Here is a 19,426-nt window from a genome sequence, read left to right as displayed (position 1 = left end):
CTTGAGTTTGGGAAATCTTAAGTGTTGAGGGTTAAAAGATTCATATGCTTGCACTACAGTGCCATCTAGTGGAGGAAAGTATGTTTTTCTTATGAAAATAAAGACAGCGTAAACAGTACGCAGTAGAAAATGAAATGCTACTTAAGGGCTAGAATTACATGCGTAAAATGGAACAATACGCACCTTATCTGTAGGGCTGGACTCTACCCTCATGTAACGCTCACCTGATTCCCGCAGAGGCGCCGGTCTTGACTGGGTGAATGCCGTATCTTCAAAGGTGATGTGTAACACACGGTTGGCTCTTTGGGCTGGACCTCTGTGCACTGTATGTCTGACTCGAAGAGTAAGATGTCTGTAGATAGAAAATATGGGATTAATGAACTGGGGTTATTGGGTGCCTCTCTCCTTTTCCCTTTCTATTCTCCTGTAGAACCCTAACGCCCTCACCTTAGGTAAGTGAACGCCGAGCTCTCCATCTGCCTCGGGGCAGGGTGCCGTAACCAGTTTCTTCACTGGATAAGGGTGCAGGCCTCTTGACCTCAGAGGACTGCTGTCCGTCGTTAACTGCACGAACGGTAAGTTCTGGGCACTTCAAATGTCTTAAAAGTCTTTTGTAATGATATCTCTTGTTTTGCAGGGTTCCGGCGATGGCGGATGGCGGGCTGATGAGAGTTGAGGATCGAACCCGCGTGAGGAATAGAAGCGCCTGGAAGCACGCAAGTAAGCGCTTGTAGCCTATTTCACGATGTGCACTAACTGTCCCTTTTATCTTGCAGGTACAAGTTCGGAGCTTTAGAGAAGCTGAAGGGTGCTGGAATACCCACTGGATTCGGCGTGGGAAGGAGTAATGGCACGTGAGTAATAAAGTTGCCCAATGTCTTTAAACGCACCTTCTTTTGTCTTTCAGATGCGGGATGCAGCGCCGAAGGCCTCCGGAGCGTGCGAAGAGCTGGTAAGCTTTTGTCTTTCAGATGCCGGAATGCAGTGCGAAGACCTCCGGAGCATGCGAAGAGTAGGTAAGCCTTTGTCTTTCAGATGCCGGAATGCAGCGCGAGGCGTTGGTGACAGCCGATGGACCAGGTAAGAGATGCGCTGCCACTGAAGACCGTAGTGCTAACCTGTTCTTTCTTTGTCTTTACGGGTGCTGCTGAAGACTGGATTCCAGGATGGTAAGCCTTTGTTCCCTTAGGCCCAGGATCAGAAGCAGAAGACACGATGAGCGTTCTGCTGCAGAGAATGCAGAATAACACAAAGCAAGATTCATCCATCGGGTGTGGTTTAAATAGCCTCCTGTAGTGCTTAGGTGTCTCCTTCCACAGCCACGCCTAGGTAAGAAAAGAGTTCCTGCTTTCCAGAAGAGTTCCAGTATTCTGAACCTAGGGAGTGGCTCCTGCCCCACCCAACAGGAAAAGTAGTCCCAAACAGAAGAGGATCAGGGGTTCAACTGGCAGGTAAGTAAGCAGCATGGTCTGCTGCAGGTAAGTCCACCCAAGCATTATGAGCCCAGCGCTTCCAGCGCTGGGACTGGGCATCTTTATGAGCCTGGTGCCACTGGCGCCAGGACAGGGTCCAAAAGGTCCCAATTGGGACTGGCTGGCACTCGGAACCGGGGTTATGGGTCTGCTTCCAAGGGAGTCGGGCAAGTCCTGATCTTTTGGAAGCAGAGATCATGACAGCACCCCCCCTCAAGGCCCCTCCCAAACCGGGCTTCTCCGGGGGTTTGGGCTTGTTAGGAAATGTTCGATGAAATCCTTTGATTAGACGAGGTGCGTGGACATATTCTGCAGGTTCCTAGGATCTTTCTTGGGGACCGTAGCCTTTCCAGTCAATCAGGTAAAATAGTTTAGATTTGGAGATTTTGGAATCCAGGATGCTTTTGACTTCAAACTCGAGTTCTCCATCAACTAGAATAGGTTTTGGAGATGTAGTTAGTCGGGTTTGAGGTTGCACGGGTTTTAATAGAGAGACGTGGAAGACCGGATGTATCTTCATGTGAGGGGGCAAGTCCAACTTGACCGCTACTGGATTTACTATGGTAGTGATGGAATAGGGACCAAGGTATCTTGGGTTGAATTTGCGTGGTCCTTTTAGAGGTAGATATTTGGTGGATAACCAGACTTGATCTCCTACTTGATATTGGGGGGCTTCCTTCCGATGTTGGTCTGCTCCTTTCTTGTATTGTTCTTTAGCCCTTTGAAGGTGAGAAACGGCTTCCTTAAAGGCTTGGGTGATTGTAGAATGCAGGGGGTCTACTGCTGGTGTTCCAAGATCTTGGAGTGGATCCAACTCCGAGGTTCGAGGGTGACTACCGTATAAAAGAAAAAACGGGGTCTTCCCAGTTCTCGAGTGGTCAGAGTTATTGTAGGCATATTCGGCTATCCAAAGGATATCTTTCCAAGTTTTTTCAGTTTGTTGTAGCATGCAGCGCAAATACTGTTCCAGAGTTTGATTGGTCCTCTCGGTTTGTCCGTCGGTTTGAGGGTGGTGGCTGGTCGAAAGTCTCACATCAATTTGAGCCGACCGACAGCAACTTCGCCAAAAATGAGAAATAAATTGACTACCTCGATCCGAAATTAGAACTGAAGGAAAACCGTGCAGTCGGACGATGTTTTCGAGAAATTCTCGGGCCAGAGTTGCTGCTGTTGGTAAGCCTTTGAGTGGAATGAAATGCGCCATCTGGGAGAATAGGTCCACGATTACTAGGATCATATTGTATCCGGAGCATGGAGGTAGATCGGTGATGAAGTCCATAGAAAGCGTATGCCAAGGGCGAGGCGGGATGTCAATAGGGCGTAAGAGGCCGGCTGGTTTTTCCTTTTGACTCTTGTTTTGGGCGCATACTCCACAGGACATTATAAAGTCTCTGATATCATTTTTCCAAGACGGCCACCAGAAGTAGCGCTTGATCTTTTCCGAGGTCTTGGTCATACCGGGATGTCCTTCCATTAAAGAATTGTGATAACAAGAGATTACCTTTTTCTGTAAATCTGTGCTGGGCAGGTATAACCGTTCTTGGAAATATAATAGGTTGTCCTTCACCGTAAAGTCCTTTCCCTGCAGATGCCAATTCTGTATGTCTGCTGGAGTTACCAGTAGCCTGGCTTTATCCTTAACTTCCTCTATGGATTGTGTGGCGATTACACCTAGAATTCTTTGTTCGGGAATGATAGGTACAGGTTTAGGATTGATCAAATGTTCTTCCACTCCCATCCGAGAAAGGGCATCAGCTTTACCGTTTTTTGTACCAGGTCGATAGGTAATTATGAAGTCAAACTCGGCAAAGAATAGTGCCCAACGGAGTTGCCTAGAGGATTGAGCTTTTGCGGTTTTCAAATATTGCAGGTTTCGGTGATCTGTAATCACAGTAACGGTGTGTCGGGCCCCCAGAAGATAATGCCGCCAAGCCTTAAAGGCGGACTTGATAGCTAGAAGTTCCTTATCAGTAATAGTGTAATTGATTTCAGGAGATGAGAATTTGCGGGACCAAAATGCCACGGGATGCAACTGATTGGTTACTGGGTCCTTTTGTGATAGAACTGCCCCCATGGCAAGGCTCGAAGCATCAGTTTCAACGATGTAGGGGAGTTCTGGGCGAGGATGTTTTAAGATCGGTGCAGAGATAAATCTAGTCTTCAAATTCTGGAAAGCTTGTTCCGCCTCGGTAGACCATTCAAAACGTTTGTTTTTCTTTAACAAGGCGGTGATGGGCTGGACTATTCGAGAGAATTCGGGGATAAACCTGCGGTAAAAGTTAGCGAAGCCTAACATGCTTTGTACACCTTTTACGGAGGATGGCGATGGCCATTTGAGAATTGCATCGACCTTCTTTGAATCCATACGCACTCCGCTAGGTGATAATATGAATCCCAAGAATTCAACTTCAGTCACGCTGAAAACACATTTTTCCAACTTAGCGAAAAGTTTGTGTTGACGCAATCTCTCGAGGACCATTTTCACGTGTTTCCGATGATCAGTTTCCGATGAAGAATAAACGAGGATGTCGTCAATGTAAACAACAACACACACCTATGAGCTCTCTGAGGACATCGTTCATAAAATATTGAAAGGCGGCCGGGGCATTGCAAAGTCCGAAGGGCATGACCTGATATTCAAATAGCCCATACTTGGTGCGGAAGGCCGTCTTCCATTCATCGCCCTCTTTTACTCGTACCAAGTGGTAGGCTCCTCTAAGATCCAGCTTTGTATATATGCATGCTTTTCTGACTTGGTCCAGGAGTTCAGGGATCAAAGGTAACGGATATCTATTCTTAACGGTGATCTGGTTCAGGGCGCGATAATCTATACAAGTTCTAAGGTCCCCTTCTTTTTTTGGAACGAAGAACAAAGCTGAGGAAGCAGGGGACTTGGAAGGACGAATAAACCCATTCGCTAGGTATTGATCCAGGTATTGTCGGAGGTGAAGATTCTCAGGCTCGGTGAGGGCATAAATTCTACTACAAGGAGGAGTAGATCCAGGTATCAGGTCTATCTGGCAGTCATAAGACCTATGAGGAGGTAGAGAGTTAGCCTGATCCTTCCGGAAAACATCTTGGAATTCTAGGTATTCAGGAGGTAACTGGGGAGCCTCCGAGGAAATTGCTGCCAGTGCAACACCAGGTCGAGGGTGACAAGTAGAGACATTCTGGAAACTGAATCGTTCTTGCTCGCCAATCGATCTGAGGATTGTGCTTCTCTAACCAAGGAATTCCTAGAATAATCTGGAACTGAGGGGCCTTGATCACTTCGAACACGATCTTCTCATGGTGTCCATCTTGACTTACTAGCGTCACTTCTTGGGTGGTATGCGTTACTGGTCCGGAGGCTATCTCCGTACCATCCACCGTAGTAATGACGTCCTTTACAGTCTTTGGACAAAGAGTCAGATTCATCCTCAAAACCATTTCATGATCCACATAATTGCCGATGGCACCGCTGTCGACGTAAGCTTCAATCGCATGTAATCGATCCGGATGTTCAGGGCTAATGAGGACCATAGGTATCACGAAATGCGAGGTCACTGAACTGGTTTTAACGCTCGGCAAGAGGACCTCTATTCTTGTCGGGCGAGGTCGTTTCCCTGCTCAGAGTTTGTGACCCTGGTAACTGCAGCTCCTACTGCCTTCTTGGCTGGTTTCACTGGACAGTCTCGAAGAAAGTGCCCCGAGTTTCCGCAATAGAGGCATAATTGCAGCTGTTTTCTCCTTTCCCGCTCCTTTTGTGTTAGTGGTCCTTTCAGGCCCCCTATTTGCATGGGTTCCCCGGAGTCTACTCCTTTGGTAGGAGTTGGTGGTTTGGAAAATACTCTAGCATCAAACTTGGAACGATCGGCCTTCCTGTTCTGCAGTCTGTGGTCAATTTGAACGACTAAGTCAATATAGTCCGAACAGTCTTGCGGGGGATTCACTACTTGGGCTAACACATCTTTGAGCTCTCCACGTAGACCTCTATAAAACAGCGTAATCCTTTTGTCCTCAGGCCATCGAGTTTCCACTATCAGTCTGTTGAAAGACGCAATATAAGCCAAAAGGTCTTGATTACCCTGTCGCAATGAAAGGAGCTCATTGTCCAAGGCCTGCCCCTGTGAATGTCTTGCAAACAGTTTTTCCATACTGAGCTGAAAAGCTTGAAAATCATGGAGAACCAGATCATCTTGATTAACTAGAGGGATCGACCAGTCTGCCGCATTGCCACTAAGGTAGGAAAGCACGAAAGCAACCTTAGCTTGATCAGTTGGAAAGGCTGCTGGCCAGCATAAGAAGTGCAACCGGCACTGATTAATAAATACTGCAAACCTCTTTGGGTCACCAGAAAATCGTTCGGGCGGAGCCAGAGGTACATTCCCAGGTAGGTTGATCTGCACTGGGTTCGTAGAGGATGTTGAAGGAAGATTTGCCCCTGATGCGGGTAACGGAGTTTGTCCGGCTTGTGACTGTAGCAATTGTCTAGCGAGATCGTCTGTTCGCTCCTTGGAAATAATCAGTTCCCTTCTTAGAGCATTCACTCCTGACGGGCTGCATGCACTTCTGCTCTTAGTTCCCCAAGTAACTGGGCTAGCTGGTCAGTATCCGAGGTTTCCATAGCGCCTGGGTGGGAGTTTTGCGGTAGGCTTTGTGTTCTGTAACGCTCACCTGATTCCCGCAGAGGCGCCAGTCTTGACTGGGTGAATGCCGTATCTTCAAAGGTGATGTGTAACACACGGTTGGCTCTTTGGGCTGGACCTCTGTGCACTGTATGTCTGACTCGAAGAGTAAGATGTCTGCAGATAGAAAATATGGGATTAATGAACTGGGGTTATTGGGTGCCTCTCTCCTCTTCCCTTTCTATTCTCCTGTAGAACCCCAAAGGTTAACGCCCTCACCTTAGGTAAGTGAACGCCAAGCTCTCCATCTGCCTCGGGGCAGGGTGCCGTAACCAGTTTCTTCACTGGATAAGGGTGCAGGCCTCTTGACCTCAGATGACTGCTGTCCGTCGTTAACTGCACGAACAGTAAGTTCTGGGCACTTCAAATGTCTTAAAAGTCTTTTGTAATGATATCTCTTGTTTTGCAGGGTTCCGGCGATGGCAGATGGCGGGCTGATGAGAGTTGAGGATCGAACCCGCGTGAGGAATAGAAGCGCCTGGAAGCACGTAAGTAAGCGCTTGTAGCCTGCTTCACGATGTGCACTAACTGTCCCTTTTATCTTGCAGGTACAAGTTCGGAGCTTTAGAGAAGCTGAAGGGTGCTGGAATACCCACTGGATTCGGCGTGGGAAGGAGTAATGGCACGTGAGAAATAAAGTTGCCCAATGTCTTTAAACGCACCTTCATTTGTCTTTCAGATGCGGGATGCAGCGCCGAAGGCCTCCGGAGCGTGCGAAGAGCTGGTAAGCTTTTGTCTTCCAGATGCCGGAATGCAGTGCGAAGACCTCCGGAGCATGCGAAGAGTAGGTAAGCCTTTGTCTTTCAGATGCCGGAATGCAGCGCGAGGCGTTGGTGACAGCCGATGGACCAGGTAAGAGATGCGCTGCCACTGAAGACCGTAGTGCTAACCTGTTCTTTCTTTGTCTTTACAGGTGCTGCTGAAGACTGGATTCCAGGATGGTAAGCCTTTGTTCCCTTAGGCCCAGGATCAGAAGCAGAAGACACGATGAGCGTTCTGCTGCAGAGAATGCAGAATAACACAAAGCAAGATTCATCCATCGGGTGTGGTTTAAATAGCCTCCTGTAGTGCTTAGGTGTCTCCTTCCACAGCCACGCCTAGGTAAGAAAAGAGTTCCTGCTTTCCAGAAGAGTTCCAGTATTCTGAACCTAGGGAGTGGCTCCTGCCCCACCCAACAGGAAAAGTAGTCCCAAACAGTAGAGGATCAGGGGTTCAACTGGCAGGTAAGTAAGCAGCATGGTCTGCTGCAGGTAAGTCCACCCAAGCATTATGAGCCCGGCGCTTCCAGCGCTGGGACTGGGCATCTTTATGAGCCTGGTGCCACTGGCACCAGGACAGGGTCCAAAAGGTCCCAATTGGGACTGGCTGGCACTCGGAACCAGGGTTATGGGTCTGCTTCCAAGGGAGTCGGGCAAGTCCTGATCTTTTGGAAGCAGAGATCATGACACCTCAGCTGCGGCAGTATGGACTGCTCTGGTTGCTGGTAATGCCCTTGGGAGAAGGTAAGAGGCAATGAGAATGCTGCAGTGGAATTGCAATCCCCTTCGAACCCTTAGTTCCAGAATGAGAGGAGCATGTGTTTTCCCATATGACCTCACCTGGTGTTTTGTAACGATGAGCTCTCTGTCCTGCTTTCTCTCAGCAGGGGCGCCGTTGAAGGACCAAGTTGCGTCACTGGTCTGTGTGCGTGGTGGCCAAGACCGGCTGCGACCAATCCACCTTGAAGGTAAGTTTTTTGTAGCAGTGATTATTGTCTGTGTCTTTTTGTGTTGACTTTTTCCCCAATGATTATTGTCCGTAATGTTGTAATGTCCTTTCTTTCCCCTACAGGTCTGAAGATGGCCCAGCGGAGCCGCGGTGATGGAAGCAAGTTCAAACGGTGCCTGAGGGGATTTAGAAGACCCCACTAGAAGGTAAATTGGGTTTCCAGATGGTACGCAAGGTTTGTGAGTTGCACGGCCAAGCGTTAAAAGTTTATGCAGTTGCTAACCTTGTGCGTTCTGTCTCCCTTGCAGGTTCGGCCAGACGGTGCTTGATGGCGAGCGGTTATCCAAGCACCTGTCGGCAGCCAGATGGATGGATCCGTGAGGATGCTGAGCCAGAAGATGTCTCCCGTGTTGCTGGGCATTCGGGACAGGTAAGGATAAGAGGCGCTGCAGGCGTTGGATTTGCAGAGACAGGTAAGATGCGCATGGAAGCTGCAGAGTTGGAATCAGGTAAGCAGCGATTTGAGCGATGGCGTGGCTGGTCTCAGGTAAGATGCGCGCGGTAGCTTCAGAGTTGGAATCAGGTAGGTGCGTGCTGAAGATGGAGCTCCAGAGACTGAAGAGAAGCGTGCAGGACTGGAAACAGGTAAGGAGCTGTAGACGGCAGTAAGCATTACGCTGTTCCAGCAGACTAATGCGAAGTGCCAGCATGCGGGTGGGGCTGGCTTATATAGCCTGGCCCCAGCCACTCTCCTTAAGCCCCGCCTTGTGGCCCCACCTAACCACTCCCCCAGACTTCTGCAAATGCTTCCAATGCCTTTGTAAGGCCACGCCTGGCCTAGATGCACGTGCCTTAGGCACACTGTGTGCAGAGCACACTTTCAAATGAGCCTGGCGCCAAAGGCGCCAGGACTGGGTCCATGGGGACCCTGTAGGGCATAAATGTAATGGCCCTGGACCAGTGGCCATTACAGGCCTCCATCAGGACTAACTGCTCATATGCTCGGATCTTTAAAAACTCTGGTGCGAACTTGGCTAATGTGTCAAAAAATTATTTTGGCCAAGCTTCTCATGACAAGACATCGGTTCTATGTCGATTTGCTTACAAAATATGAATAGTATACAGTTTGGTCAAGTTAAAATGATTTCCGTGTGTTAGGAAAGATTTCCTTTTTTCTGCTTTCCTTCCATAGACAATGTATACCAAGGGAGCAAAGGAACGACATTAACGCCAAATACATATCCGTATATCTGAGCAATGCCATCCCCTCAGTACTTAAGTCTTACAGTGACTGGTCAATCTAATGGCAAAGTTTGTGGATACTAGATTATGAAATAAAGCTTTACAATCCTCCCGAAAGCAGGTCTCAGTAATAAACAATTTGAGGATGTGTATGGGTCCCAACACTAAAAGAGTGCGCTTTGACCACTATGAATATAAACAGCGGTGAGCTGCAATAAACTCACAATAAGACATCACTCGCGCCCTGCCAGAACTGCAAATGCCAACAGCCTCATCATTCCGAGATTCAGGTTATCTAAGGCGGGGGGTAGTAGCTTCCCGGTGCAAGCAGTTCAATTATGGAACTCATTGCCTAATCCCCTACGCGAGGCACAGCCCTTCCCTAAATTCAGAAATAACTACATCAATCTGCTAAGGACTGCCAATGAATAGCCTACTGGCGCCCACTTATCCTTCACCCCACCCTAGAACATACATTTCATCATGATCTTATGGTCCCACCCACTTTGCCCACCTGACCGTTGAGCTTTCGCCCACACAGTACCTGTACATAGACTGTCTTGATCATATTTTGTATTTATTCTGCATGTAAACCGCAATTGCTGCCTTACCGTGATATTTTGCATTCTATATTTGTATTTTGTATTTGTACAGTGTATGTATCCCATGACCCCACCCTGCAACCTAAGCTTCGCATTTTCTGTACTGCTGCGCCCGGTTACCTTCGGGTCTGGTGCGCATTATAAGTGAATAAAACAAACAAACAAACAAACAAACCAATTACACAAGGTCTGCCCATAAAGACCTAAGATAAGTAATACAGAAAATGGTATTGGTGAATTGCGGTCTGCCTCCTTGTAGTAAGTTATGCGCAATTAGTACAAAGACAGGACCATTTTGTCATTTTTTCTCTGATAGTGATTTTATTCCCAAAGAGTCTGCTACACGCGTTTCGTCCTGAGTCGTCCGCAAGGTCTTAGGATTCAATATAAGGTGTGAAAGCCAAGCAGTCTGTGTGTATGGCCGTATGTGGAGACTGGGACAGTCTGGTACCAGTCCACATCTAAGCCAAAGTGTGTCTGTTGCTACTTAGAGTGTTTGACCAGTGGCTGTCCATGATCGGACAACCCCTGCCAGTTTCAAGGATGCAGACCCTTAATATTGGTGGACTTGACAGCGTTTCCAGTCCAAACCTTGGATAAAAGGTTTGCAGGCATTACGGAGATTACCTTTGGATCAAAGACCTCCACAAATATGTTTAGCCCACTGAAGACCCGTGTAAGACCGTTGAAGCTAACCAGCATAGATTCAAGTTTGGTCCCAGTGAAGCCCTGTTTCTTTGGCCCTGTCCTCAAGAAGGCCGCCGTCGGTACCTAAACCCCACAATCAGTTCTGCCCCATGCTTGAGGAACCAACTCTGCTGAGCCTTCGGAAGTGTCCCTGGACTACCCAGTTGGCTGATTAGCCCTCTCCTAGGCTACCTCCTACAGTCGTTGCGCTCCAAGTGCATTATTGGAACTTGGAGGATCTTCAACTTGTGCTACAAGGCGCCTGCACCTGCATTTTTAGCCTTTCAGTCCCAAAAGAAGCTGTGCAGAGCCTGCTCCTTTGTTCGCCAACTGAAGATCGCCTGTTGCTGCTGGATCATGGTGACATCTGCCAAATCTTGTTTTCATTGAGCATTGGAGGTCTCCCGAGGTCACCTGTCCAGTGGAAGTCGGTCTCTCCTTGTGCCCAGGGTGCCCATGTATCACCGAAGTCTGAGCCGAGTACTAGCCGTACTCCATCCCAACGCAAAACTGACTTCATTTGTGACACCTGGACCTCTCTCGACCTGACAAAGCATAAGTAAGTGGGTCCAACAAATCTAGGAATTACTGAAAAGGTCCCTGGAAGAATCAGAGGAAGGGGGAGTGAGTTTTTCTGTATTTCTAACTCTTCACTTGCTTTACCACATACAGTTATTTAAAGTATTGCTCAAGAGTTGGCTAATTGTTGATTAAACGGTCTCAAAGGTAATGTGTAGGGGTTCTATACAGAACCCCCCCATAGTGGGAGGTATACATGTATTTGATATAATACACAATTTAAGTGTATTCAAAGGCCTAATAAATAATTGTATATTTTAGTACTTCTCTGTCTAACTAGAATTACTGGAGTGCTCTGTGTGGCATTGTAGCCCAAGACCACTCGCATACCCCTACTGAGACTAAGTTTTCCCATTCCGCTATTCTAGCTTCACTGGATTTGGCTAGACGTCGGTGTCTTTCCTGTTCACCATATGAGTACCCAGCGGGGGCATAGTTTAGTCCTCCCAGCCAATGAGGAGGCTCAGAAAGGACGCTTTACCACACAGCAAAGCACCCGCTCCGAGCCTCCTCAGAGGGGGAGACCTGCCATCTTTCGCCGCCGGATGCAGATAAGTGATCACTGCGCCCCCGCATCCACATACCCCCACCCGACTTTTTTACTTATTTTGTCTCCCCCAACCCCCACCCCACTTACCTTTTGCTTCCTTCTCCCTCACCTGCACCGGGAACAGTAGCGTACCCGGTGCTTCCCTGACACGTGACTGGCTGCCATGGAGAGGAGGGAGACAGGACCATGTGTAGGTCCCTTTTCACAGATCTACGTTTGACTTTTTTTTTGGCGAAACGGCAAAGATGTTGTTTCACACCTTAAACACTATTAGTACCCCGGTACAAAGTACCGGGGTACTAATAGCAATATTACCGTCAGGGGCAGGAGGCAAAGAGTAGTTGGAGGCACAGTCATTGGGGCTATTGGGCTGGTAAACCAACACAACAACCACAGCAGATGTCATACCTGTCCTAGGTGCAGATGTGGATTACTTTCTGGCAGAGCCCAACAGGAAAAAGCAGCGGGAAACAAGAAATACAGTTTAATTCACGTGTGGCAGCAAACAGGGAAACAGGAGCCAAAAGACTACACTATCCCGGCCACCTCTGCCACACACGTGCCCAAAGGATATGATATGATGTAGCATTCATAACGTGCCTATACACAAGTGTTTCAAGGCGTGACAAGGCAAGGGAGGTGAGACACAGGGAGGACAAAAACAACCATCTTACTAGGCCTAGTGAAAGTCAGATCGCGCAAGAGAAAGGGGAGGGGAGAAGTGCCGGGGGCATGGGGGAGGAGGAAGGAGAAGTGCAGGACAAGGAAAAATGCAAACAAGTAGTCCAGCCAACTGGTTGCAAGTGCGGATACTGTGCAGACAACCAGTTTCTTATAAGTACAGGAGAGGGGACTGCAGGGTTACAGATACAGACCACAAGTGCAGGGGATGCCAAGAGGCAACGCACGTATGCAGCAGGACAGCAGGGGCCTGGGCCCGAGTTCAGAGGATGGCCAGGTGCTCAGTGCATGGATCAGTCAGTAGATCAGCAGGGGTGAGGAAGAGAGAAGGTAGAAGCAAAGAAGAAGGTCTTGAAGTGCTTCCGGAACCAGAGATGGTTCTGCCCAAGTTTCAGAGAGGCAGGGAGGCTGTGCCAGAGGGAGGCACCAGCCGAAGAAAGATCTGCCCTCAACTCATTGCTTGGAGAAACGACTGACCCTCTGAGTTGGAGGTGGAGGAGCGTAGGGCTAGAGTAGGAAGATATCTCGGTAGAGAGAGTTGGAGGTATTACAATCCTCGGCCCCAGAAAGCCTTGCGGATGATGCAGAGGGTCTTTAACTTGATCCCTGCTGCCACTGGGAGCCAATGAAGAGATTTGAGTGCTGGAGAAATACCATCCCTGGGCTTGAAGACAAGGACCTGTTCTGGATGAGTTGTAGAGGATTGAGAGGAGGAGGTAGATTTAGAAAGAAGCTGTTGCAGTAGTCCAGTCTAAAGAAGACCAGAGCTCTGGAGACAGTGAGGTTCTGGGGGAAAGTGAGAAAAGGAAGAATACCTCTGAGCATTTGCAGCTGGTAGTTCAACTTCTTAGAGACGTCAGAAATGTGAGGAGAGAAGGATAGTGTGGAGTCGAAGATGACCCTGAGGTTTTTAGCCTCACAGTTAGGAGCAGGAAGAGGGCCCATGCTGCAGAGAGAGTGAGTGGAAAGGAGAGACCTGGTCGTCCGATGAGGAGGATCTCTGTCTTACTGGCATTAAGGCAGAGATCATTGGCGCCACGCCACTCCTGGATTGCAGACAGACAATCTGGGGTGAGAAAGGGAGAAGAGGTGGCAGAAAGTTGGAGCAGAGAACAGCTATGCAGTGGGCGAGAGGTCCCAGGCATTGGTTGAACAGCTAAGGAGAAAGATTAGAGCCCTGGGGAACACCACAGGTAGAGCGATAGATAGAAGAGAGGAAGGACGAAGTTGGACCTGGGAGGGTCGGTCAGAAAAAAAGGAGGTCAGCCAGGCCAGGGCCTGATCAGTGATACCCAGGTTATCATGGAGCCGGTTGAGCAGGATGGCATGGTTGACAGTATCACAAGCAGAAGAGAGATTGTGATGGATAAGGACAGAGGGATGGTTAGTGTCGAGGTTTGAGAGCAGGTCTTCACAGATGTTCAGGAGAGCAGGCTCAGTGCTTCTGGCCACTCTGAAGCCAGAGAGATGGTCATTGAGACAACCAACAGATTCAGTGTGAAGGTTACACTGGGAGATGGCCAGTTATTCCAGGAGTTTGTCCAGAAAAGGAGGACTGGAGATCGGGCGATAGTTAGCCAGGCAGAAGGGAATCAGCTGAGGGTTTCTTAAGAAGAGGGTCACAAGGGAGTGCTTCACGGGAGAGGGGAAGGTTCCAGTGGCAAAAGAGTGGTGGCAAAAGTCAGCCAAGGCTGGAGCGAAGGTGTCAATGTGGTCCTTGATGGTTTTGGATGAACAGGGAGGAACCTGTTTTTACGGGACGTTCGTAGATCAGACTTGTCTAGAAATGTCGTCGGGGTGAACAAAGGGGAGGAGGAGGAGAAGTGGCCACAAGAAGGCCAGAAGGCCAGAAGTAGAAGGAGGAGGAGAGGAAGAGAGGATGGACATGATGTCCTGGGTTCTAAGGTGAAATGTGAAGCTAAGGCCCTGCAGAGTGCCTGGGAGGGAACAGGAGAGGTAGAGACTGCAGCAGGATTGGCCAGCTCCTTGCAGATTTTAAAGAGTTTGGCCGAGTTGTTAGATGCTGCAGAGATGCGGGCTTGATTGCGTCATCTCTTCTTAGTGTGGACTGAGAGTTGGTACTGCCTTTGAAGTAGGCGACAGGCCAGTTTGTCAGAGGGTGCACACGATGCCTCAATTTCCTCTAAGCCACACTACTCTTGCATTTAAGGGTGACAAGGTCTGAGTCATTCCAAGAGTTGTACTTGGCTTTAGGCGGATCCTCATGACATGGTTAAGTACACCGAGAGTGTCAGAGATGGAACAATTGAGATTAGAAAGGGCTTTGTCCGGATGTGAGAGTCACCCAGAGGTGCAGGAGGGGGAGAGAAAATGGCGGCGAAAGCCTCAACTGACGCACGCTTCATGGGTCGGATGACGGAGAAGGTGGGAGGCAGTGCTGGAGTTGGCTCGGCCTGAGGGGTAGAAAGAGTATGTACTCTCTTCTTAGTGTTGACAGGCCCCCACCTGCCACAATGCGCATGCGTGCTCAAGGAAAACCTGTTCGTGCTCAGACTTCCAAGCAGAATGGTCGTGTTTCAAAGCCTTTCCCGGGCCCAATTCCTGGCAGCACATTATTACGGGGCCTTGCCCTGCTTTATCACCTGCCGCGGGCCCGCTTCAGTGAAGCCAAGTACAGCGGCTCAGCCGCTCACCATAATCGGGCTAAACCGCTTGGGGAATACCAACTCCTACACATGGGGAATTAACCACGGAACGCCAGGGTTCGCCATTACTAACCAGCTCCGGTTCTACTAACGATTTCATCGCCCTGCGGGGCAGACTGTATGAACTATCCTTACGATCGTAGGTGTTCGTTGTAAAACTGCTGTTCACGCATACCAGTAACGCTTCTGGTTTTCTCACAGACTTTCAGTACTACGGCGCTGGCCGCTACGAAACAGTTCTCAGGGACCGAGCCGCGACTTTTGCACAGACTGGATCACGAGAAGAACAAGCTAAGTGCATTTAATTTTTGACAATACTATGTGAAAGCACTTGTTTAGCTATATGTTATTGGTATCAGAAAACCTTTACCCAGTGAAGCAACTGGGAACGAAGTAAACAAAGCAACCCATACCGTGAGAGGGCATTTGGGACCTTATGATGAAGGCAATAAGGAAGTACACATCACCAGGGGCAAAGGCCCTGCTGCCTACTTCTCAGAATCTGTTTTAGTGTGAATGAAGTGTGCAGTAAGCATGAATACTGTGCCAGGCATGTGTGAATGCCAAAACAAATAGCACAGCAAGTGCTTAGAGCCGAGGAGCATTCTACCCAAATACCCCCTACCTATCCATAAACTCTCCCTCAAAATCCTTCCGGTTTACCCAACTCACCCTTACCCATCCGATCTCTGGACCCTAACCCTCTTTCCCCTCAGGGGTTGTGGCCAACCTGTGTAAACACGATCATAGGCGCCAGGGACCACTGATGGGAGTTAGTAGTGCGTGCTACCTCTGCGAGAGCAACTTGTACCTGACAATTACCCAATGCCCCGGGGCTTACGTTGATGCCCTCGCTTGGGCTTGGGTTTGTACCTGCTGCATTACCTGGCCTGGTAATCCCACCCCTGCTCGGGTAATATTGCTTAAATAGGTTGGTCTCTCAGAATTCACCCCCAGTGTGGACTCAACAATGTGTAATAATGTATATGCACGTACGTCTTCCTTATCATAGGCAACTTTCCAATACCATACTTTCCTCCACCCCACCAACCCTTCCCCCACTTATATTTGACAACAGTAATCAAGGTTTACTTGTCCAAACTGTCTATTAATATTTGGTAGGTGAAACCACTGCATGCCATCCATAACATCTCTTAACCTTCAACCTGGTGGAGTCTATGCCAGTACATTGTGCCATCTGATACCCAGTTTCATTGATTCAAACAAAATTATTAACTTATTGAGGTACTCGCTCCACTCTTCTGATTAACTTAATTGAAACGGAGTTAGGTATTTGTTTAAGATCTTTAAAATCTGCGTATTTTTCCAAAAGTATCAACCATCCTCTCATAATGCAAGTAAGATCACTGATTTAATCTCGAAGGCAGTATGCATCCCCTGCACTTCTAAATATGAGGTTTTTAAGTCCTGCAACCTGGCCATTTTGTTAGTAAACCTTCTTGTACGGGTGCCCTTCTTTTAGCCAATTCTATGAAAATATCTGCTGGTTAAGCCACGGCTTGCTGCCTTTATTTCTTATTTAAATTTGGACATGTACGGTTCTGCTAGCCCACAAGGATAAAAGCATCCAAGTGCTTCCAGTTAAAACAAAGCCTGCAATGAAATGAGTTCCTACTGTGTGCTGCACTGTACCTCAAAGTAAATTTACCCACAATAGGCGTTTTGTCTTTTTAGATTTTCCGGTTGATGATAACCTGTAAACGACTAATGGGTAATTTGTATATTGGTGAAAAAGTTTTCAGAGGCCTACACTATGCAGGAGATGTCAGAATGATAAATTGTGCCTAGTAGTACGAGCACAAATATGCAGTCTCGAGAAAGCACCAGCTGGCGCGAAACATGACAACCTCTGAACAACATTATAGCACTAAAATACAAATGACAACTTCTGCCTGTTTGCCTACCTCATCTCTAACCAGAGTTCATAAAGGCTTTCCAAAATCAACTGAATCCAGTGTGAGCAACTGCTAGACACCTCAATGCACACCCATTTGTGGATCCACAAGGAGGCCTGCAAAAATATGAGTGAGGCTAACCACCACTGATTAGGCAACCAAACCTTTGATCAGGGCATGGGTTGTGGTTGGAGGGCTATAGCTACGCCACCTTCTGTTTCTGTATAATTGTAGAAACGCTGAGCCATTCATCTATTTAATAACTGGAACTGCTTCTTAGTAAATGGAACACTAGAACTCGCTGAGGATTCTGCTGGAATCTATGTTCCTAGACTCCTTATCCTGCTGAAGCGCTGCTACTTTTTCATTGGGAGGGAACCTATCTTGGGATATCCCTTTCCTTGATTTGGCAGGCATAGTCGGATTCTTCTTTCTTGCTCTGCAGCCTGTGTGTGCTGCCCTGAAGGTCCTGGGTCATATTCGCTATCGACCCAGAAGTGGGACCCCCCTATTGTGCTGTTGGAGCCCTGACCTCAAGTGCTGCTCCTTCCCAGGATACATCAGGCCAAACCTCTGTAGCAGTTCTTATTCCAAGGGGTCTCTTTTGTCCTGACTTGAAGTATCAAGTCCTAACTGGAGCATCTGATTACCCATCCTAAATGGTCAGCATTGTGTGATCCGACAGCTGCTGCAGCTGTGCATGGGTTAACCAACTTGAGGGTTGTCTAGTGGGGATCCCAACCACAAATCTACATCACTGGTCTTGGCCTTACAATGCCAGTGGCACTTCCCTGTAATCGTAGTGGATAGAACCACAACTGCAGCCCCTAAAAACAAGATGTTGGATCTCACTCCACCATCGTTTCCTGGACCAGCTCTTTGCGCTCCTGGAGTGTAGTTAACATGGGCCTTCTTCCTCCTAATCTATCCCAGATTTCTTTTTCCAAGGTCTAGGGGCTTTGCAAGGAGACCTTTTCCAAGGCATGAAAACTGTGACCCAGTTTGCATCCAAATCACAGATTAATTTCTGCAATCAACTCCTCTGGACTTCTTTGGTGACTGTTATGCTGGATCTGATATGGTCAGGTCTCGGTCTACTCTGACTCTCCTTTGAACTTAGAAACGTTTAACTGTTATCCACTACAATTACAAGCTGCTTCTTGACTTAGGCCCATTGTACGCTACACAAACCTTTAAACTATCTAAAACTTTACAAAGTATTGGAACATATTACCTGATATTAACTTCTAAATACTGGTTTGGTTTGTATCCTCTAGGTGTCACCTTACTGTTTTTAAATACTCCATTTCCAACTTTCAGTCCTTACCTTTTAATGTATACATTTGTTTTATTCACAACTTTACATAAAGAGTACATTTTCAATAATAGTGTGTGGACAGTCCTTTATTGTAGGCTTAGCATTGTAAATTGTATTGAACTACCACTCTGTCCGTCCTGGGGGGGAAGCCTTCACTGCTCTTGAACCTACTACTTTTAAAGTCAGGTATACTTAAGGGTAACCCTACCTATCATTAACAGGTTGAGCATCCTCAACCCTCACCCAAGGACATCCACTTTAGTAAACAAGTATTAATGCTCCACACCAGCACTAGATGGAGGACTATGCATGGCATGTGAATCTAAAAAACATTTAAAAAGGTGCAAAAACCCTCGATACATCAAACAACATACTTCATTTTACTCCAGAACCCTTTCGAACAAGAACCTCTTCTCACATGCCAAGACATTGTAATCGCTTGGTTCTTGAAAATACCAACAGGTCAATAATGTTTGGGTAACAACAACCAACCACAAAACACCTTAGTCAAAACAAATAGTTCAATCAATGTGTGGACAAACCAAGTAGGTTTTGCCCTCCAAAAGTGAAAAAACCCACTTCACATCTAATGCACTCGAACCGCTATATTGCAGTTCCTGTGATGGATATTCCTAATTTATAGCCAAGCCCACAAGTCTGTTCATTTCCACAGATTTGTTTCACTTTAACGCTGCATTGGAGTCAGCACGGTTCGCTAGTTAGTAATCTAGAAGACTGGTTTATGCTGCGATTAGGGAAAGCTGGCGATTACTTATTCAGGCTCTTTCTACCAAATAAAAGTCATCCTGCTTAATACTGTTCCCCTACCACACACCCCTCCCGCCCCGCGAGATCTGGAAATCACTGCTTGGAAATGGGCAACTGCACCCCAATGAAAAAACTTTACAGGAGTAAAGACTGATCTGACTGTATTGAGGAGTGTCGGCAGAAGCAAGCGATGCTTGGAAAGGTCAATAATAGAGAGTACGAGGGGGAACTTACAATAGGGTTTGGAGGGTATGGGATACTGCATGAGAAACATGTGGTATCTTAATAAGTGGCAACAATACTCCAGTTAAGAACAGATAAAAGCATAATATTAATTTACTTACCACCAGTGACTACTATCTTCTATGGAATGTATCTTAATAATACAACCCCAACAAAGGTCAAATAAGCAGTGCGAAGTACAGAACACCTGCTGGCCATTGCTGCATCACCGCCACTGACCATACAGAGAAAAAACAGCATACAAGACCTTTCACACTTACTTTCTTTTTCTTAAGGCCTCAGCATCTGAAAAAAGAAGTATTCATTTTTTTAAAACTAAAAACACCAA

General features: G+C 47.6%; 1 protein-coding gene across 1 annotated transcript in view; it reads right to left on the bottom strand.

The window, feature by feature from the left end:
* USE1 (unconventional SNARE in the ER 1) overlaps positions 1 to 19,426 on the bottom strand; it is a 273,173-nt gene that overhangs the window by 40,194 nt on the left and 213,553 nt on the right. Inside the window, exon 6 of the mRNA XM_069649226.1 lies at positions 19,359 to 19,383. Coding sequence (XP_069505327.1) covers positions 19,359 to 19,383 — 25 coding nt within the window. The remainder of the gene's footprint in view (positions 1 to 19,358; positions 19,384 to 19,426) is intronic.

The sequence above is a fragment of the Ambystoma mexicanum genome, chromosome 1p, assembly GCF_040938575.1.
Source record: "Ambystoma mexicanum isolate Mex_15411 chromosome 1p, UKY_AmexF1_1, whole genome shotgun sequence".
Lineage (NCBI taxonomy): Eukaryota > Metazoa > Chordata > Amphibia > Caudata > Ambystomatidae > Ambystoma > Ambystoma mexicanum.
This window is presented reverse-complemented; position numbering and strand designations above follow the sequence as displayed.